Below are 22,190 nucleotides of genomic sequence, written 5' to 3'. Positions count from 1 at the left end.
TCTACCACTCAGTTCAATTTTTATCCCTTTCTTATACTCGCATCTACCGCAAAGTTGATAATAGTACCATTGAGTATTTAAATTGCTGTTTTTCTTTTTTTATTTCGTGTTTTTGTTCTTTCTCGTCATATTTTACGTCAAGTAAGTTTTTGAATCGCCCGCCACTGCCTGCGGTCGGCACCTGCTATCCCGGCCCATTCATAAACCGAGTCACTTGTGGCTGAGCGACGCCATTTTGACTACGCTAGTTGACGCAAGGACTAACATGAAAATCGGTAGAGAAGTAAAAGCGACGCTAGGTCCTCAAAACGGGGCGCATAATCAGCGATTTTCGATTTAATCAATTAACGCTGCGATTCGACAGACTTTCGGCGAGACGCGGCTCGACAGAGTTGACCATCTGAACATCGAGTAACAAAACGCAGTGCACAGCTGATCAGTGGTCTCGACGGACGGTCGCCGCTCGCTCGTAACAATTTTTAAAACCCGAGGCAAGACGGAGAGTGTTACAAAACACGGCTCGGAACCGGGACCCGGACTAAATAATTCGCGACATGTTGTCAACCCGGTGTCGAACCTACCAGTCCTCCTAAGTGCCTTTTTGTCTAATTAATACCGGTGTGCGTAGAACCCGAGTGAGTGTGACCGTTCCTTGTAAACTATGGACGTTTCAATGGTTGCCATTCGGTAGGTAGAGCGATGTATCACTCGTACATACATCCTACATATACGTTGTTATACGCGCGAAGCGATCGCGGTACTCGTGCGATTTAACATTCTTACTTCACCTCTTAACCCTCCGCTTTCGCTCTCGATCGACCAATCCCGAGGATTTAGAACCCTTTCTATTCCATAGGTTAAAACTAACTGGCTTGCGTGTCGCACCGTACGTACGTAGTAAGTGTAGCAACATACACGCGAGCACACGTTCACGATCGATTCGAAGGCAAACAAATCGACCGCCTCGATTTTCACCGACGAAATCGCTCGCCGACGCTAAGAGCGGAGGTGATCGAATAGGAGAGAACGAGCGAGAGAGAGAGATAGAGATAGATAGATAGATAGATATTGGGAACCGGTTTGATTTGACTCGCCGACGGCTGATGTCATAGACGCAATGTACCCGATGATCTGTTTCGCATGCGTGTAATTCTCCCGAAAAACCCACACGCGTACATTTCCCACATGTGACTGCAACCGATGTTGTTTACGACACGTGATTAAGTACTATTCAGCTGGTTGAGGGGAAGAGACGAGTTTCTTTTTTCTTTTACATATACCATGTACCTATACGAAACTTTCTTAATTGGTAATTTAATTTCTCGTAACTGGACAATTTGTATTACCCGACAGAGAAACTTTGCGATCTTGATTGTGTTGTATTCTGAGCCCATAATTCCGGTATTCCCAGCATCGTAAACACGCGTCGTAGCGTGATTCATGGATTGAATGTAGTGTTAAGTATGCGCGTAGGTATGTGATAATTATTGTTTGCGCACGAGGTATGATTTTCATCTTAAATCTATGGTCATTTTATTCCACAAACACTGCCAAGGCCAAGATCGCGGAATCTCGCTCTCATCTTAAGTGTGTACATACGCATGTACGTACGCCTGTATCAACGATGTGTAAGTCGAAAGAGAGGGATAGAGAGAGAGAGAGAAAGAGAGCGAGACACGTGTGATCGTCAATGCCTGTGCGTGTACAGGAAGAAGAACCGGTCAGCTGACGCTGACAGCGAACATAGCAAACAATAAATTTGTCTGTACCTTGAAACAATATCACGGACGAGTTGAAGTTGATCAAAGAGCTGATCGAATTTGTCACCTGTCATCTTGGATAGCTTTGAAATTTAACAAAATTAATATAACTCGCCGGCGGCGCCGGTACAATTAATTTGCTAGCGATGACGTTCGTCTGAGGGAGATAAAGATAGAGAGAGAGAAAAAGATGAAAAACATCACACCGCACACAACTTGCATAATTCTTTATCAATTCACGAGATAACTTGACTCGTCATATTATACGTTACAAAATTTGAATTTCAAATTCACGCGAGAACAAACTAAATTCGAACAAGCATCTTTTTCAAGTTTCTTTTTTTGCTTTCCTAATTTTTCTGATCACAACTTCTAAACCCGAAACCTTGGCACGCCGTTAAAAGACTCGCAGTTTTTTTTTGCCTCGCGAATATATGTAATATAATAAGAAGAAGAAAAAAAAACATGAAGAAACTTCGTCACGTCAATATTATAATTCAAAAAATACCTCGCACGTGACTCGCCCCATTCTATGATCTACTGCTTCTATGATATGCCCTCTTCTCGTATTATACGTCTTACACACGTTATTCGGTATTTTATGCACGGCTGTATGACGAACAGAAATAGACTTTGGCTTCAGATTAAATTACATATTCGTGTATATATCCGTTACGTGTCTTGTTACATATATACTATATATATACTACATATGCATATTTGTGATTATGCAATACCGACATTATACACGCTAATTGCATCAATTAAATCGTTATACTGGCCACAGTCCACACAATAATCTCACTTCGTATATCCTGTCCTGTTACGCGTAAAATTTAACGAGATAAAGTCGCTCGGTTGTTGATACATTTATTCATCGTAATTCTGGAACGCTTGAGTAACAAAAATCAATAAAATACACCAGATATTTCCACTCGGAGTATAAATCTATAATCGTATCCTATCTACGATACTTCATGCCAATCTCTTACCAGATTTGCGGACAATTGTACGAATCATCGATTCTTGCGCCGAGAGCGTGAAATTGTCGGTAATAACGAATTCGTCGCCTCTCGATTACTCGTGCAAGCTTAACTTTATAGAATCTTGATCGTAGTTTTTACTTTGGCTTATTCTCAGTGTGATATAAACGATGATGTGCCACTCTGAAGGAATTCGATGAAACGATACGGAGCCAATCGAAATCAACTATAATTTTATATCATTTTAATACACAATTATTCTTATCCTCATTGCCGTACTTCCGATCAACAGCCTTTTTTTTTTGGAATAAAATTCAACTCTCCCATCTGCATCTGTGCGTGTGAAGTTTGTAGTGAAAATGCCACTTTTTGGTCATCAAATTTTCCCTGTAAGGTCGACATGTGTCTATCATACATATCTGTAACGTTTATAAGCAGTAGATCGACAGAATTTGCCACAACATATTACAATAACCGAGAGCGCGCTCTTGAACCTCCTCGGAGTATATAAAGCTTGTATTTATTTTTAAAAGTTTGCACACGATAGTAAAAAAGCTACAATTTGTGTCGTTGTTATACGTTACACACGTGTATGTATATATATAATTATGTATATATCATGTGTATATATATATATATGTGTGTATGTATGCACGTTTATATCCTCCTTCGTTGTCGTATATACACCACGTATATATATATATATATATATATATATATGTATACTTTCGGATGGACTTATGTAGCTACGTTGCGAGGAGGCACAAGCAAGCATACGTCAACCCCGATCTCTGACGTAATAAAACCGCAACGCCGACGGCGACGACGAACCTTCATCGCGTCGAACAGGTGTCGCCGAATTTCGCATTTTTCTCTCTGCCTTGTCGCCGACTTTTTATAAACGTTCGCCGATTCGTTTTGCAGTGTAGTTTATCTGCATAGGAATGAGCAAAGATATTAATATTATCACGAGAAATCTGTCCGCCTCCTCAATTCTTCATTGGCAAATATTCACCGCGGTTGAATTATATCCCGTTGCGATTGTCGGGCAGAAAATATATTTTACTTTGTTCAATTTTTTATCTATCGCCGCTTTCCTACACCGCTGCGGCACAATATTATCTTCGGAATTTATCCGCGGATCCTTCGCTTCGACATTTTTTATTTTTTATTTATTTTTTATTTCGTCTCTAACAAACATTGTTCGCCTGACTATACGCTTGTCGAAAACTATCACACACTTTGTTGACGCGGTATATCACCCAACACCGGACGGACGGATACCTGTGCAATTCTGTGTGACAAATTACCCTCGATAAATTTCAATCGGCGACGTGCCGTTATGGACTCGCGGATGTGTTTCATTTTCACCGATGTACGACAAGAAGTAGCGTAACATCTGAGTTCTGTTTATTTAAAAAATTCCTAACCCCTTTCTCCCTGACTATTTTTTCAACGACTTTACACATAATATAGGTCACAACCATTTTCTCTGTTCATTTTACCGTTGGACGAGATTTCACAGATATGTTTCACAAGGTCTACCCAACAGGAATTAAATTATCCAGACGTGTTGACGAGTAGACTGCACGCGTGACGAAAAATTTGTCAGATATTGTATATTTTTTTAACTTTTTTTTTCGATCTAACAGGAACAAAGTTTACAATTTATGAGAATGAAGTTTGTAACGCTACTGTAGATATGCATGTTGAGGAAAAATTGTTACTTCACACCTTTGGGAATGTCTGAAATTTCGTAAACCGTGATAAATAACGTATACTCATATTTTGCAAAGGCAAATCCTTGAAAGTCATTCCAAAATTGCGCAATAATAATTTTTACTGAGGTTTCATTACGTTAACGTTACTAATTTCAGCCTCATTAAAATTTGAATCGAATCAATTTAATTAGACCCTGATTCAACTGGTAGAAGAGAGAGTAATTTCTAATAGTAATTGAGTAATAGTAACCGACAGGCAAAATTCATTCCATGTAAAGTATGTGATTTGATAAGCTCACCCTAACAATACGAAGTAAAACAACTTACCCATAATTTCCACAGCATCGATTATTTAATTATTCCTCAAAGAAGCGGTAGAAAATTCTTTCGAATCGGGTCATAAAAATGGCAAAAATCCTGCGTGAGACATATAATTAAATATACATTATATTTGACCCTTGCGCTGCACAGTATGGTAAAAATGACCCCAGGGCATATTTGCCATAAATTCCATACGAAAAACCTCCAAAATAATTCAATTTCATCGAAGATAAACAATAAAACATCGCAAAGATCGTTAATTCGTTGTATTGCAAAAAATTCAACCTCACTCACTCAACCGAATACTTTTTTTTCCATAGTTTTTCTCCTCAAATATCTGTGCCTTGAAAGTTACTCGGTTAATTTTCAGCTGAAAATATTGAAAATTCAATGAGTTACGATACATTTATTAAAGTGATCGATTTTCCAGTTTTTTATTGTCCTATGAATTTTTCTTCAATATTCAACGTTTCATTTTGCTAAAGATAACTAATCTGCATTGAAATATCATATCTAAAGTGTATCCCAGAATTTTTTCAACTTTACGCAATGATTTTCTCCAGCGACCCCGTCGTAACACCGGCGTTAAACACAGGACGAGTGCAGCGTAAGGGTTAATTATATTGAGCGGGCGTCAAGTCTCGGTGATCCAGAATTAGGCACACGTGCGTTTTGATTAAAATCGCAGTAACGATAAGCGGTTGGGAAGTGACTGATTTACGTTCGTACGTGTCTCGCAGGGTTATGAAATGTGACATGTTTCGCAAAGTAGGATGTCCGATGGGGATTCGGGGTGTAGTTCGGACGATTCAGACGGTGGACGAGAGACCTCGAGAGCTGGTTTAAAAAAAGCATCCCTCAGGAAGGCAGCGGCGAGCGACTCGCTCCTAACTTGTCCAATTACTCGCACGCGGTTACGGCTGTCATTTACAGACAGGACCGAATTGCGTACGCGTTCGGCAATTAATAACGACGTCTTTTTCTTCAAAATATAACCAGCCACCTGCCATCGGCTCGCCTCGACGCTAATTATCCTAATTATTATTCCCATGCGCTGAGAAATTCGTCCGGCCAACATTTCGTTCCCTGGATTTTCCCTAATTCCTTGCCAAGTATCAGACCGAAGAGATACTCGATTCGTTTCAAATTTCTTTTTATTCCCATCCTCGAGGCCTCTGGAAAAATATTCACCACGTAGGATAATACATATCGTGGATTCTATTTTTTCAACAGATTTTTATTTTTCATACATACATTCTTATTATACATGTACAGTTTAAAAGGGGTCTAATAATTCGTTTCGGTGTATCGTATAATCTCGAATCGTTGCTCGAGAAATGAATCGTCGCTATCGGGTCAATCTAAAAACCGTTTAACCCTGGAATTTGTTTCTTGTTCGCGAAAAGGGAAAATCGACGCAATTCATCCGACGTTCCTTCTACGACCGAATTTCTGTTCAAAATTCGATCGACGTATAATATGTTTGAAAAAATGGTAATTAATTTTTGGTCGTTAATTAAGCGAGTCGAGCCTCCGAATGCGGCGGCAGCGCGACAACCTGCGTGTCTTCTAGCTTAGGGGGAAGGAGAAGGAGGAGAAGGAAGGAGGAGGAGGAGGAGGGCTGCAGACGCCGACGAAGCGCAGTCGGTAGGAACTTAGGTACGTCCTCCGTCGTAGCTGGTATTTCGTGACACAAATATCTTCCCGGCAAGCCAGAATTCCGTTTTTCTTTTACCTTTTTCATTTTCTCTACAAATATTTGCCGGTTTTGCTCTCGTTTGCTTCATATCCATGCCTCTTTCTCTTACTTTCTCCGTCTCTCTGTATCCCCGTATCCTAATCTACGTTAAATTACACCGCGGCGCATCATTCTGTCTTAATCTATTGCAGAGTAAACAAATTTTCGCGATTAATACGACAAGACGGAATTTCGTTTATGAAACGTATCGCTTCGTGCTCCAAGTTTATTATATAATGTCTTGGACCGTACATACTTATTTTCACTTCGATCTTTCACAGAATTTGTATGAATGAAATTCTTCCTCTTTCTCATACGTGTCTACTACACTTGAGATTATTAATACACTCATCGAGATCAAACTTTTAACTGAAATTTTAAACAGAGATCTTATTGTTAGCAAACTTTTTAAATAAATTTTTTGCGAAAATATGTGAGTGGGCTCCCCAAATATCCGTCTGCTAGCGACGTGTTTCATCGACTATTTCGCAACGCCGAAAAGAACGCATGAAATCGACTTCATTCAAGGATAAAACCCAAATCACACGACCACTGGACTTTGCCGGGTTTCACGTTCTTATTATTAGTACAATTGTACCGTTTCGTTTATTTTACACTTTTCTTTAATCTTGTATCAAATTTTCTCAACGATTGACGTGCGAGTTTTGTTTATATAAGTTACATATACGTCACACGGATAAACAAATCGAGTTCAGATGAATCACAGAAACGTTTCGGGCATGCCAAAACATTTTTTCGCCATACACTCGTCATCGATATCGATTTTATCCATCATTGCTTTCGCTAGTCGACGAGTGAGCGAAAGCATATCACCGAGCATAAAGTAATTTCTCTCTGTTTATCGCAGTTTTCCTCACGTTATATAAATATTATACAATATCGTACACACAGCATTTAAAGCAGATGAGTATATGTATCTATGAAAACAACAGTGCTGATTGTCATTGCTTTTACGCAGCTGACTAACAATAAGTAGCGCAAAAATTTCCTCGTCGTAGAATCCCCATCACGCGATTATGTCTAACAATCCGGAAAGTGATCACACTTCTATGGATAATTCACAACGCGCAAAAAGCGTGCCACAAGTTTTTTACATGACAACTTAAGAATAGTACAGGTACTGTACGTACAAGTTGTTGGAAATAATTTGGCGCGATAATAATTGGATGAGAAAAATAACGCCGATAACTTTCGCGTTCTATTTTCATAGTAGGATATAATTATGAATAATGCGTTATGACAAATGGAAGACTTCGCGTATCCAAGATCGTTTATCAATATATTTTCACTAATTTTGACAAGGAACGAGTAATATTTCCTGCAGTAAACGAGCCGAACCGATCTCTAGCCGCGAACTGCATCGTCGTGCTATAAGTTGAACCAATTTACATATCGCGCGTACATACTTTGGGCAACTCGAGTAATCTGGCAACTCTTGCGAAACCCGCTAAGATGATCAAGAATTTCCGTGGATCGTAGATCACATGCCCGGGTATATACATTACACTTATTACTCCGATGCAACGCCTGATATTTTGCCACAGACGCGCTGCTCAGCCAGAATTTGCAACAGCAGCAGCAGCAACGCTTTTCCAACCGCACGACGACGCCGCAATCCGAGCGTTACGAAGCCTTTTGAACAAGGAAGCCCTTTGTTCCTTGACGAGTTGCATGCCTCGCATCCGCGTGCGACTCTCCCCCGCATGAAGCAAAAACACGTCGGTAATTTATCGTGGGTCTAAGGACCGGTCTATGTACCACAAAGTCTGCTGCAACCGGAAATATCGTTTTAATTGAGTGACCGAGGTACGCAAGGATGTTGCGCACCGTAGCTGCATTCACGATTTGTCCTCTTTGAAAATCACCGCCGCCGCGGCGCGATGCTTTTGGTACCTGAAGCAACAGCGGAGAGATGAGATACGAGAGACACCCGACGCATTATAAATAAAAAAATTGAAAATAATTTGTTTGACGCGTAGGATCGCAGCTGCAGACATTTTCGTCTATAGCTCGAAGTTTGTTGCCAACAATGAGGCGGTATCGCCGCTCTTTATCCAACCACCGCTGATGCGATGGTACGTAGTTGGGCTCGCGCAGGCTATGGCGTCCAACTCACGGATGAGTAAAATACACCAGAGGACAAAATATACCTACCGGAGATGATGGCGGTGGTTAATTGCGTGCAGGCAGAACACCTTTGGCACGCGGCACAGGTGTCCACCTCGAGAGGCGGCTGCCAACTCTCTTGGTCTGTGTGCAGAGGTGCCCGTTGCCCTCACCGCGACCCAACAGTGGCGCAATGAACTATACCTTGGTCTTGAAAAATGGGTCAATCCTGATTATAAATAGTCAAAAGTGGTCTGCGGTGGTTTGGATTCATCCTGCGAGCGATCGGAGGAATGAATCGCAGTCGAGAAACGCCTGCCTCGCCAATTCTCGGTCCGCCTCCTCTTCCACCACCACCACCACCACCATCGCCGCCACCAACGTCTATCTCTATGAAAATAATCGAGTTCTCAATCGTCGGCGATCATTCGACCACGGACCGTAGAGTAGCCTGTACGGGGATATGTATGAGGAACGACCGTTACACCTACGCAATATCGCCCGTTCCGTTCGTTTTATACGGTTTTATCGTTAATGCCTGAATTGTGACTGATCCGATGTCTTCTTAGGTAGGCCTTTCCACGAGGATGGGGGCCTGCGATGGGGGACTGTCACTGCTCTAACATCGCGATAATGCAGCTATTCCATGAGCTGAAGCAGCAGTTTCCCGCACTCCCGGACCACGTCGTGTCACAGTGCATTGCCCAGGTACCCAAGGCGAGCCAGCCACGTTCACCATCCCTCCACGAGATACCGATACCCATGTTTTCACACCCTTCGTCATTCTCGTCGTCACCGTGACCGGACCACAAATTTCGTTGTTGCATGCTGTGTGTCGTTGGCGTTGATTGTGATTTTTGTTCATTCGCCGCAAGCCCGTTGTTGCTCTTTTTGCTAATTCTACATGTATGTACCGTAACAGTGTTGAGTTGCTGCCGTTGTTCGTTTACCTGCTGTACGTAGCAATACGTAATTACACTCTGATTATACGAATGACAATAACTCTGTTCCACATATAATCATCCACGCTCTTTTTAATATAGTTGTAACACGATTGTTTTTACGAACCTACCGCAATGTGATTTTTAAACAGACTGAACGTCGTGCTACGTGTATATATACATATACACACATGTATACACTTAGCGACAGTCTTGCGTGACTTACACATGCATGTCAGCTGGCGTGAATAATTCCTCTGTCCCACGTGTTGAAAAGATATTCTGAAAGAAGACTTTCCAACCTCGAAAGCGAGCTTCAGAGAAGAGACGACGGTGGAATTTTTCAACGAGCGCAGTTCCGTTACTGCAACAATTGATTCCGTCACCTCACGTTGTGCAGAATTTTTGAAATTCACGTACGAACTTGCAATATTTTTCTCTTCGTACACAGTTTTCAATATGATTTCCCAAGCTTGGCACAATCACACGTGAAGAGTCCGCGATCAATTGCCGTAATGAAAATGCCTTCTCGACAAATTCCCCTTCGCCCACCCTTCAGCCAGCTCTTCAAACGCCTTACTTTCGAGGCCTCGGACGTACGTACATTCGACACATGCGAGCTCCGATGCGTGAAAACCTCAAGTTGAAGATCACCAAAGGCTTGATCTGCGGTAATGGAAGAGTCGGAGGTCCGAAGGAGGTGTCGCGATGCAAAAGTGTAACCACCGAAGAGCCGGAAATTGATGTTTTCACAATTTGTCGGCCAAAGGCCGAGCGGAGCTCGCATGCCGGGTGTCTCAACTTCACGATCCGCAGTCGGTCCGTTAACTCAGCATGCGTAAGGCCGTCGACTCTCCGATCGGTTGTCGGTGTGTTGGGATTACGGAGCTGAGGCAAGTTGATAACGGACGAGTAAAATCGGAGGGCGTATTTTGCAGAACAGCCACGACAAGGAGACATGCGCGCGAAGCCTTCGCGCGACGCAGGAGTCGCGGCCGCCTTCGGGCGCCTTTCCGCCCCCACCGCCCCCCGACACCCTGACCTCGATCAACGCGATGACCACGAATCATCAGGCCGCACCTCGTCCCCACCGGCCAGCCTCCCTGGACATCGGTGTCGCCCACACCTGTCCTCGCACCCAAAACGGCGCCCCCGCATCCGCACCGGCCGCGTGCCCGTCACGGGGCTTCTTCGACGACCTGACGAATCCCAACAACGCTGGCTTCGAACTCAGCGTCAACGTAGCCTGCAGTCCTGCAGCTGGCAATCGCGGTACGCACCTCTAAATTGCGTTAAGAAAAAGGGATGAATAAATTACGCAACCACCGTTGAAAGGAAGCCGCCTTTGACCGCAAACGCGCGAAAGAATATGCAGGATTTACCTTGCCGATTTGGTTTTCTTTTTTTTTTTTTTCTCTCTTTCCAGGGAGAATTACGATTGTATTTATTTTGTTTGGGGAGGTAGAAAAAAGCGTGGTAACTTGTTTCTATCGGTCGCGCGTGGGCGGAGAAGGGATTCGTATTCAATTCGGGAATTTTATCATTTCTCTTCTGCACACCAGGCTGGAATAATATTGACGGAGAACGAACAAACGGTAGCAACCTCGGGGCGTACATACGTATTACGTTTCAATCATTTTTTAAAACCATATTTCTGTTGAGTAAGGTGAACACCGCCCACCCATGTAACATATACGTATGTATTTATGGAAATGCGTTATTTTTCACGATTCAGAGAGTCTAAATTCAAAATATATTAACTGGAAAACATAATCTACAATTTTTACTGCCAGCGTAAACTACAGCTGTTAAAAATCATGAGAGTAACACCGATTTAACCTGTCGAAGAAATAACGGATATTGGGTACATACATTCATCTCTATCATAAACACAGAGTTCTCATTCATCTTAAACGCGATTTCATCTCACCTCCTCCAGGTTTCACGACCCGATTTAAGAATATTGATCATTTTCCAACTGCGCTAACGACGGTGAAGGTGTAGGTTAATTTTGGTTTGGAATTTTGCTAAGGATGAATCACGTGTAGGTACCTACGGAAGCCCAGTCGAAACAACGTCCAAAGGAAAGAATTACGAAACAATGCCTGAACGAGCGTCTGTAGATATACCGTGGGAATGGTTTTACGACGTAACTTGTGACGATTCGATATATCGTCAGATAATGATTCTAAATCACTGTTTCTTGGTTCTTGCGCTCCGACACTTTGACGGCTGGTCTGTACCTAGACGCGATACATTCTTAAGACCCAACTTAAGGATGAACGAGACCCGCGATCTGAGTCATAAATTGGAGAATCAAATAAAAATACTTGGAAAATCTCAAGCCGTGTTATTCGCGCTAACGATAATAACAACGAATGAAACAACATCCCCGTGCTTATGTGCAACAAGCCCAAAAGCATTAGGATCGGATCGGATACGCCAGAGTTTCATCGTCATTTTGAGCATTCTAATCTTCGAACCTTTTACCGAATAGGTTAATATATCAGCTTTGTCTCATTCGAATTTGAATTTGTTTAGATTCGTTTTTCTCGCACAGAGACTATCATTGGCGCAAATAAGATTGCTTGAGGATGTTTCCAAGGTCTTTTCGTATCTTTTCTTAACTTTTCATCCTTAAGCCAGTCGACTTTCAAACGATCGGGTCCGTCGATTAAATCGATTCTTTTCTTCCACCGGGTCGTGCAGATTTCCGAACGATACCAGTAGTCGGCGGTACCTGTAAACGAAGCGCCCTGCTGGTAGAGCCCCGACCTCACTACGTCGGGCACGTACCCGATCACAACGGGGGACTGACGAACGGCCTCGCCGACACCTCCCGGAGCTACACCTCCGTCAGCCTTACCCTGAGGCCCCCGACCTCCGAGCCCCAGCCTCCGATCAACATCAGATCTCACGGCTCCAGCCTCACCTACTCGACCTCATCCGTCGATCCGAGGGGCTTCCAGAGTCGCCTTCAAATCAGCATCGGGCCCGGCGCCATTGGCAGCGTGGCCGCCGCCAGGATAAGGCCCCCGATGGGTCCGACCAGGCCCACGACGCTGCTTCCCCCGGCTTCGACGCCCCACCGACCCCCGGGTATAAATTTCTTTAGATAACAAAGTTTAACAAAAATTTGTACGTTTTACTTGACACGTGTTTCAAGTTCGTAGCGACGTTAACCTTCGGAGTACACGCCTATTTTATTCCATCACCCTGTGCTTTTTTCAGAACTACTCGTTCCATCGATTTGAAAGAACGTTCCTAGATATTCCTCAAATATTGTCAAATCAATCACCGTAGTTCAAATGCCTCTTCAGAAATGTTGAATCATCGAAAAAAAATGTTCATTTTGACGAAGAAAGACAGACCCTGTGTGTTCTCCAAGGGTTGACCAGCTGTTCCTGGTTTCGTTTCGCGAATCGTCAACGACAAACTGTATAATGGCTAATTGTTCGACAGGGCTTCCGGCCGGACCACCGAGCCAGCTGCCTCGTCCCACGACAACGGTGAGCGCGCCGACGACGCCTTCCGTTCCGACGACGTCGGGCCTCGCGCCCTCGACGAGCCTTCCAACGACACCCGCCTCACCCTCGCCCTCTACTTTCGCACCGAACGCCAACCCTCCACCTCCCATCTTGACGAACACGACCGTTGCCGACTTCTTACAATCGCCGGTAAACAAAGGTGAGATGGAAACCGTCGCGCGCTTCCCTTCTTTTTCTTTTTTCCGTTTCAGGTGAGTATCAAAGCTGCGTGCCTTTGGAGAAGAATTTCCGTAAAACTACGAATTTGAAAAAGCTCCGACGAGGCAAATTTCACCAATTCATTTCGACCCTTTTCTCTCGCCAATTTATTGGATGCCCTAAAACCTCGAAATAATTGTTTCTCATTCTCATCGATTCGCGCGACACCCGCCTTCCCGTATCACTGAAGGTGCTCGCCCAAGGGCGGGTGTGGAACAAGGCGAATGATAGCGTCGGCGGCGAGGTATCGGGATCAACTATGGTCGACGGGCCGGTGTCGGTGATATTTATGAATTCCTGGCCGAGAGCGAGACTATAGATAGCCGGAGTGTGGGAGCGACGCATACCGCATGACGATGGCTGGTGGGCGCTCGAAAAGCGTCAGAGTCGCCCCCGTCGTCGGCCACCTGACCGTCTGGCACTCTGGGATCCAACCCGGTGGCCCCCGTTATGTTAGGGCTAAAACCGTCTCGAACATGGAGGAATTCAGAAGCGGGGAAAACGCGATTTCGCCGTTCGTTCATCCGACGCACATCGCCTTCCGGTTATCAACGACTCGACGAATTCGTCGACCCCGCGAACCCCGTCGACGGAATAATTTGCGGCCTTGTACAGGCTTCTCGATGGCTCTTCTTGCGCGTGTACTTGTAGACTATTCTTTTTCGGCTATTTCAGTTCCTCTCTTTTTCAAGTAACGTTCACCAGAGAGAACGAATTTGCGGGACGCTCTTCGGAACGTGATACGGATTTCTCTAGATCTATGCGTCTGCAGCCGCTTGTATATCCTTCGTCGATGCAATTTAGTACAAGTTTCTTCTAAACTCGATCTCGAGGTCTGGCATTAGCTATATCTATACGCGAGCTTTGATTAATTGCAAAATCTAAGGCTGAATCACGTCACTTTTTCCGCATTGTTGATTGAAACGGAAGATCGTTCTCGTTTATCTTGTACCGTTTGTTAAATTTTTTATTCTCTTCATAATTTTTGGGCGAAACGATTCGCGCATTTTTTACATTGGCGAACATTCCTTCTGAAACAGAGAAAACAGTACAGTACCTAGTACGATACGCTGACAAACAAACAATAAGGTATTTGCTTTGCAAGAAAACACGGAGAACTTCGTCGTCGTTAATCTTGTAATAGATTTGCTTTTCCGATTGCTTCACTGTGCAGACGTCTAAAGTGAGAGAGCGAGAGAGAGAGCGAGAGAGAGAGAGAGAACGGGAAAGGGAAAGAGAGAGATCATCCCCGCGGTTTATTGTTATCCTTGAAATGTTTCGACGATGTAAATTTACACTCTATTCGAGAATTTCCGGAACCGCCAACGCAGAGAACAGTGATCTGTATATATAATGATTTTATTTTAATCTCCGTCACTATTCAGTCCTAGACATAACTCACTGTCAGTCACGTAACAAAACACACCGGTATAAATATCTATTTGAAAAAACATTTCTACCTGCAGGCATCCGAAAAAAGAAACTAGGTACAATGTGCACTATGTACAGTGAAGAAATTAAATTCCCTGCAGATTTGATTCCAATTAAACAGATCGAGTCTGTCCATCCGTTCTGAATTTCAATAAAAAAGAAGAAAAATATTGCGATAAAACTATAACGCAGAAACGTCAGATAAACTAACCGCATACCTAATTCTTTCTCTCCATTCAAGTCTTCACACATTCTTCCCGATCCAATCTCCGAACAGCTCCAACGTATTTCTGCGAATGCATAACGAGTGCGTAACTTGGTCCCGTTTTCCATCGTTGAGGCCGTCGCGGCGTACGGAGGTAAAACCTTTTTCGAAAAATCTCTGTCTGGGTTAATTTCGTGCGTCCGCAGAGCGTTGACAATCAAATGGAGGCGGGGTGCGAAGCCGTCGGGGCGGGTGATTATAAATGTGTATAATTAGCCCCTCCTCGTCGCTCCCTCTTCCTCCTCCACCTACGACCTATCCGGTTGGAATCTGTTCCTACTATTTCCGCGCCAATTTATTGGCTTGTGTTTACTATTCGGTTTAGGCGTGCGTTTATCCGTTCAATAGCTAAAATAGATTTTCCTTGTTGGCGTTTTTCCCACGAGTTATTATACACCCGCGGATAATCCGGACGGAAATCGTAAGTGGTCGCAGCACCGTGAATTTCTACTCTCTTTTCTGCCTACGTATGTACGTACATAAATTGTCCAAGAGCATGCATGTACGTATTATTATACTTGTCGTTTCTACGCCGTACGCGAAAGCTGTTCGTTTTACCTGAATGGTATATTTAGCACATTTTCACTTCTGCATGTTTGTCCCAACGGCCAATCGATCATTGGACAAAGTTCAATTCACCACTTTCGTCATCAGCTGACTCGCAAATATTTACAGCTATCGGACGTTGAGTGTCGAACAATATTGTACTTCACATTCGAAAACATCAGGAAATATACACAGAAGAGATAAGTTAGGGTGAAATATTTCCGTTTCGAAGTGTTGAAGAATAAAAGAGAAAGTAAAAAGATCTGTACGAGGTACGTGATTGTTTCTGCGAATGTCGAGGTCTGCATTTATGGAATATCGACTTTCGACTGAGATACGGAAAACAAATTTGTATAAAAAATTACAAAGGTCCCTAGATTATTTCAAAACAAAGTCCAAATTGACTTTTCGTCATTGAAATGCGAGGTCGAGCCTTCCGACTCCCGTTATGGCTTATCAGCCGACAGATAAGGCCGAATAATCACGTGACAGTTTCGTAATCAGTACCTATGCGAATCCAATGTGGAAAAACATTGGACGATACAAACGACGAAGTTTGTCATGTAGCGTCCGGTCGAAACACGGTAGTGGGTGTTATTGTTCGTCTTCATCTTCCGAGTTTACTTTTCAACTGCTTCGTGATGGAAGACCGATTCGAAAGACGTGAGGCATATCCTCTTAAAGAGATTCTATCATATTATCGATTCGGCTATGTAAATTTTATATCGATTTCTCGCGCAGACGTGGAAAGTTAATTTTTTAAACATGACGTGAAGTTCGCCTGCTTTTGTTCCACGCGCGAAATTATTACTCGTAAAGTTGATGAATAATTAATACAGCTAAAGCATTATCTTTCGTATTCGTGTTACAGTGGCGGATCATCAAAAGCAGCTGGTCGCTGAGCAGATGGTGAGAAGAAATCGTCTCGCTAAGGAATTGCGAGCGGAAAAAGGAAAACTGGACGCCATGAAACGGGAACTGAAATGTTTGGCAAGACCGTTCAACGCCGCTACGCCCCCGCAGGTATAAATTAATCGATCACGATTCAAGCGATACGGTTGATTGCAAAATTGTTCAACCCTCTTCTCATTTCGGTAACCGTTGAATGTCCAACCTCGCACCAAATTCATTGTTCGTCAATTCGCAGGAGCTGGAGAGCAAACTTCGAAGCGAAATTTACCAACTCCAGGTTGAATGCGACAGGATGGCTAGCGAAGTCGACCAATCGTCAGACCCGGCAGGTAAGCAGCGAAATAATTCTATCAAGGAAGGTATCCCAGGTAGATTTCTCCGATTTTATTTCTTTGTAACATGTTATAGTAGACTAAAAATTAAGCGACATGTATTTTTTATTTTTTATTTTTTTGTAAATGCCATTAAACACTTTAAGGGGGTGAAACCAACCTCTAAGGTAAGGCGTGTAAAGGGGCGATTTGGCAGTTTTTTTTATTTAATTTTTTTTCAATTGAGAAACTAATATTTTCCATTTCTCGTTACAAGAAAACTTTTCCAGCTGGATTGGTTAAAAAATATTATGTTCTTGTGGGGGAAACTGTCAAATCACCGTTTGACATGCCTTACTTTGGAGGGTGGTTTCACCCCTCAAAGTGTTTAATGACAGATAAAAAAAAAACACGTGTCGCTTAGTTCTTAGTCCACTACAACATATCGGCGAGATCGATCTGGGAGATATCTTCCTTGTAAAAGATTTGTTGCTTACGAAGTACGACGGAATCGCATTAAAAAAAAAAGTAAAGAAAAAAAAAGCTCGAATTACGTTTTGGCCACGTTACTCGCAGTGCCTCTGGGAGAGACAAACGAAGAGTTCTATCAAAGCATCTACACAGGGCAGCCGTTCGTGCCCTTCGCTGGAACGAACCCGAGGCCACCGCCTCTGCCCTCTCGACCTCCAGCCTGGATTCCGTCCGGGGACCGGGAAGAACGCGACGGACCCTCGTGGGTCTGCGGGATGTGTACCTTCGACAACCATCCGCTTATGGACAAGTGCGAACAGTGCGATATGCCGCGTTTGCCCAGCCACAGTTCAGGTACGGCTAGTCTAAAGTGTTTGGTGCCCGTTGAGAGCTTGAGGCCACTTTTCAACTCTGGTACCACCCAAAAACGTGATGACCAGGCCTCGAAGACAGCCTCGCTGACTCAGGAACGGTGAATCACTGGTGCAGATCGAACCGCAGTTGATCTTTACCCTTTTGGGTTTAATTGGATGTTTACGGTATTTTTCAGCCATTCGTTCACAGCTCGGTTTTTCCACTGGAGATTTTTTCGTTTCGCACTTTGATGTGAAAGGGAGATCCACTCACACAGTGTTTTTGAACAGTGACAGATACTTGTCACAAGCCGACCGTAGACTTACAGTAGCAACGCGTTTGAACTTTTCGTTCGATATTAATTCTCAACAATTTTTTGCGAGACCGAGATAACTAAACTGTATGAAACGCGATAGAAGTTTCTTAGACGACGATGAATGTAATACAAAAGTGTGGGAATTTTTTTTTCCGTTATAATTTGACAATTCACTTTTATCTCACTAGCCCTAAAGTCGGTGGGGTTTTGCAATTCTGCGTCCCAATGATTTTTGTATTTTACTTTTGAGAAAAATCACGTATCAGTCGTGGGTCACCGGAGCTGAAACTTCGCTGCATGAACCCAAAACCAAAAATACTGCTACAAGTAAAGTGTCAAGTGTTGAATGCAGTTTGATAGATTAACAATTGCTCATGTATATACATTAAGTACATATATAACACATCACGTGAAAAGTGCAATACATCCCACAATAAATGAGGCCTATTTTAAAAGCATAACGTATAAATAAATAATTGAATCACGTTTCATTAAAATTGAATACACAATCGCTTCATGTTGAAGATAATTTCTAAACGTCATGTAAATATAAAGGATTTAACTTGAACGATCCAATCAGTTATCAGATGTATGTACACGCATTCCGTAATTCAGTCCCCCACATTTACTTTGCAATTCGCGCGTATAACGTTATACACGCGACGTGTATTTCTACAGTTACACTGTTATATTTTATAAAGTGTGTTGAAAGGTTAACAAGATCGTTGTAGAAAATAAACTCCAATATAGTAAATAGTTAATATGATTTATCGCTAGCCCGTTTCCGGCCTCTTTGGTGTATAGTTATAATAACGGAAACCCCCGTCCAGCAATTCTATCGGTTTGAATACTTGACTAAATTTTTTATTTTTTTAAATGTTTTAGTTTTATTTCTTTCCCCATAACAAAGAAAGAAAATTTCAATAAGCTTCATGTACAAATATTTTTTCATGCAATTATCATTAAAGCTCCATGAGAACCTGATCAAATGTATAGACTTTTGTTTTTAGAGGTATACGCAGAGGCAGGCTCATCTTCACACAAAATAATTCCTTATTGAATACTTGCGTATGATGTGACCTGATGTCGTAATGTTAACTACCATGCATATGTTTTTCCTAATAATTGTACTCTGAAGGTTTTATCAGAATTTTATGTGTGTCTTGCATTCCATGCAAATAAAGAGACTAATTACCATGTATTATTGGCTTCATTTTACAAATTGTTTGAAAGTAATAAAACTAACAGCAAGATGTTTGATCATACCTGCGCATTATTATTCTTGCAAGCGGATCGAGGTAAGTGTCTTTGTTACTCCACAAGAATGTGGATCGGAGTAAAGACATTTGTATATTCTGATTCCCATTACACATTGAAAAACTTTCTTTTTGTCCAGTTATATCTCAACATTTCGTTTTTGGATAATGGAAAAACATGTATCAATCTGCTTAGAACGCAAAAATTAAAACTTGATATCGGAGGAGAAAAAGATTGCAATTTAAATAAATTAAAATTCAGATGTAATGTCGTCGGGCTATACTGCATTTGGAATATCGTAATGAAAGTTGACTTTTCATGTATAGGTGAAACGCAAGATATTCACATACGAGTGACACATCACCACAATTTTTCACCAAGGCGTGAGTATTTTGAACAATGATAGAAAATTAGTTTCAACATTCAAGCGACAATGAGCTGCAGAAATCATTTGCCAAATGTTTCACATTTGTGAACGCAAGAATTGTAGATAGAATCGTATTTTCACTTTCGCCTGTTGCAAACTACACGTCATCTGTCTATGACTGAACGATTAAAATAGCAATTTTCATTACTAGTACATGTTGTATTTTGAAAATGTAATATTTGAAATACGGAACATTTTTTCTTCTCTAGGAACAGTGCACAACTGGGTGGTATGATGTAAACCGAATTAGAGAACTGAAAACTGTATACATATATGCAAGTATATTTGTATACATACCCTGGCATGTATACATATATATCCGAATAAATAATTTATTTATTTATATTTAAAAGAAACTAAATACATAATATAGTAATGATAAAAATAATTATAGGAATTTAAGTGACTGAAATAAAAATGTGAATATTGTAATAATGTAAATTAATTTAATTTTTTATTCAAAATGAGAAATACGTATTTTACATTCAACTGTTCAACCATTATTATTGTTATCTTCAAACCAATACTACCGATTCTAAGTCCAGTTTAATCTTTTTTATTGTAAAATAACAATAAATATTGCATGAATCGCCACACGCTAGATTTTACGCAGTTTGGGATCTTCTAACTTGATTTAATTTTGTCAAAATCTGGGCCAGTTGCAACTTGTTATAAGTTTTCCTTCCTACCGAAACAAGAATACCAACGATCTTCGTACGATTTTTTTTTTTTATTAAGTTCCCAACAGATTGTGTATATAATGTTATTCAATTGAAAAACTGTACTGCGCCAGAACTCCGTGCAGCCGTGCCAAAGTGCACAAAATGGTAAAACCGTACAAATTATCGCGTGGCTGAATAATAAATGAGTCATGAGGTATCGCGAAAGCTGATTACGGAAAGAAATCAAGACCAGCGAAAATTAATATAAAATAAATTTAGAGATGGGTCCATCCTATACAATTAGTAACGTCTACTAATTAGTATGTTATCCATGTCTCTATTATTTTACAAAATTTCTACGGATTTATAAAAAAATTCTCTACAAGATACGAGTAATGCTTGCCGTGACGAATCAAGACACGGCATAGAATCGAAATGATCACCAATAGAGGTGACTTAAACATTCGCATGAACGAAATGATAATTCGTTAAATAGCGGTACCACGTTCCAAGTTGAGTTTAGTTTCACGAGTGTGTTCTCCATAAAACCGTTCCAATTTTTGATTGAATTTGGCATTCCTTTCGTTGATATAGTCGATATCCGCATCGTCGTTGTGCATTCTACGACGACTGTATTTCTCACGTTTAGCAATTCTGAAACAATAAAATGCAATTAAAGTAGCCAGTCCCATGAAAATATATTTCATAACTTCTACCAAATAATCAATATTAATATTCACAATCTTTTGATCATATATTCACAGCAAAAATTGAAGCATTGATTAAAAAATTGACTAACTGTTTTTCCACATCTTCGACCAATCTATCAACGGCATCCTTCTTGTCTTCGTGGAGTCCTTGTAGAATTGTATTCCTATCACCATAAAATGCAGCGCCAAGCTTTTCCTTAGCCGCTTCATAGTTTTCCATATTTGGTTTAATACCTTTGACCAATCGATTATATTGTCTGATAGTTGCCTGTTCAAAGTCTGCAAATCCAGGATCTGGATTTTTCTTTTTCCGTTTACGAGCCAGGCGCTCAGCCTCTGTTGCGTCTATTTGCAATAGCTTCACTCTATCGTAGTCTTCTCCCTGAAAGCAGAGTCGACAATTATTTTAGACAATAATCTTACAGGAAATCATTGCTGATGAAACATATAATATCAGGTGGTAGATAGAGGCAAGTTATTTCCCCTTACGTTGGCCCGTGCTTCCTTTCTAGCTTCTTCATCTTTCATGATCCAGTCTGCCTGACGCTTACGAGCTTCCCAATTAGACGGTAACTTATTTCTTTTGTCTTCTTCGATAACTTCTTTATGATTTTGTTGCCGGGCTTCATTCTGTAAGAACGATTACATTATATGACGAAGTGAACCTGCGTAAATCGGCGCTAACTTTTTTGCAAATTTAACAGTCTAAACCTTTAAGAAACTTTCCAAAATTAGTAAGGCTGTATAAAAATTAAGATACGACAAACACTGTTTACCACGCAAATGTATACTATACATCATCAGTATGTTTACAAACTAGGTTAGAATACGACATTAATTTACAAATAGAATACCCTTTTTGAGTGCAGTTCTCTCAGCCGCTTCATACGCTCGGCCTGTTTATCGGCAAACGATTGCGAACTCGTACCAGCTTCGTCTGCCATTGTTTCTATCAGAATAAACTTGATTCTAAAACTTTTTCAATAGTTTGACAAGTGTGAAATCTCTCAGCCAACAGCGACTCTGATTCCCGTTTTACGTGTTCCTTGCACGAAGTTATTACTACTTTGTGGTTCCTTATCTCTGATGTCCCAGTCGGCCGTTCTCATTTTCCAACGCCCTCTAGCCCGAGGTAGATTTGCGGAACTAATTGTCGAACACTTTGATAAATACGCTCTGCATTATCCACTG

At 41.7% G+C, this 22,190-nt stretch overlaps 2 protein-coding genes across 7 annotated transcripts; one reads left to right on the top strand and one right to left on the bottom strand.

Moving 5' to 3' along the window:
- The first annotated feature begins 407 nt into the window (after positions 1-407).
- On the top strand, positions 408-20,649 carry LOC124174709 (TGF-beta-activated kinase 1 and MAP3K7-binding protein 2-like). 6 transcript variants are annotated; one of them, XM_046554119.1, is made up of 9 exons: positions 9,224-9,358; positions 10,530-10,863; positions 12,301-12,690; positions 13,054-13,278; positions 16,451-16,602; positions 16,727-16,820; positions 17,379-17,627; positions 19,527-19,583; positions 19,837-20,649. In XM_046554119.1, exons 1-9 carry the CDS (start codon positions 9,251-9,253, stop codon positions 19,860-19,862), a joined length of 1,635 nt encoding a protein of 544 aa, XP_046410075.1. In that variant the 5' UTR covers positions 9,224-9,250; the 3' UTR covers positions 19,863-20,649. The 6 variants fall into 6 exon arrangements, with proteins under 6 accessions (XP_046410095.1, XP_046410088.1, XP_046410103.1 ...); XM_046554139.1 differs by lacking the exons at positions 19,527-19,583; positions 19,837-20,649 and adding an exon at positions 408-687 and having other exon boundaries at positions 17,379-19,144; XM_046554132.1 differs by lacking the exons at positions 19,527-19,583; positions 19,837-20,649 and adding an exon at positions 408-687 and having other exon boundaries at positions 9,220-9,358; positions 17,379-19,144.
- On the bottom strand, positions 20,054-22,044 carry LOC124174804 (pre-mRNA-splicing factor syf2). Its single transcript, XM_046554301.1, has 4 exons — positions 21,854-22,044; positions 21,489-21,629; positions 21,089-21,381; positions 20,054-20,943 (listed from the first exon to the last, which is right to left on the bottom strand). The coding sequence occupies exons 1-4, from the start codon at positions 21,941-21,943 to the stop codon at positions 20,778-20,780; spliced, it is 690 nt and encodes a 229-aa protein (XP_046410257.1). The 5' UTR covers positions 21,944-22,044; the 3' UTR covers positions 20,054-20,777.
- Positions 22,045-22,190: the final 146 nt, after the last annotated feature.

The sequence above is a fragment of the Neodiprion fabricii genome, chromosome 1 (genome assembly GCF_021155785.1).
Source record: "Neodiprion fabricii isolate iyNeoFabr1 chromosome 1, iyNeoFabr1.1, whole genome shotgun sequence".
Lineage (NCBI taxonomy): Eukaryota > Metazoa > Arthropoda > Insecta > Hymenoptera > Diprionidae > Neodiprion > Neodiprion fabricii.
This window is presented reverse-complemented; position numbering and strand designations above follow the sequence as displayed.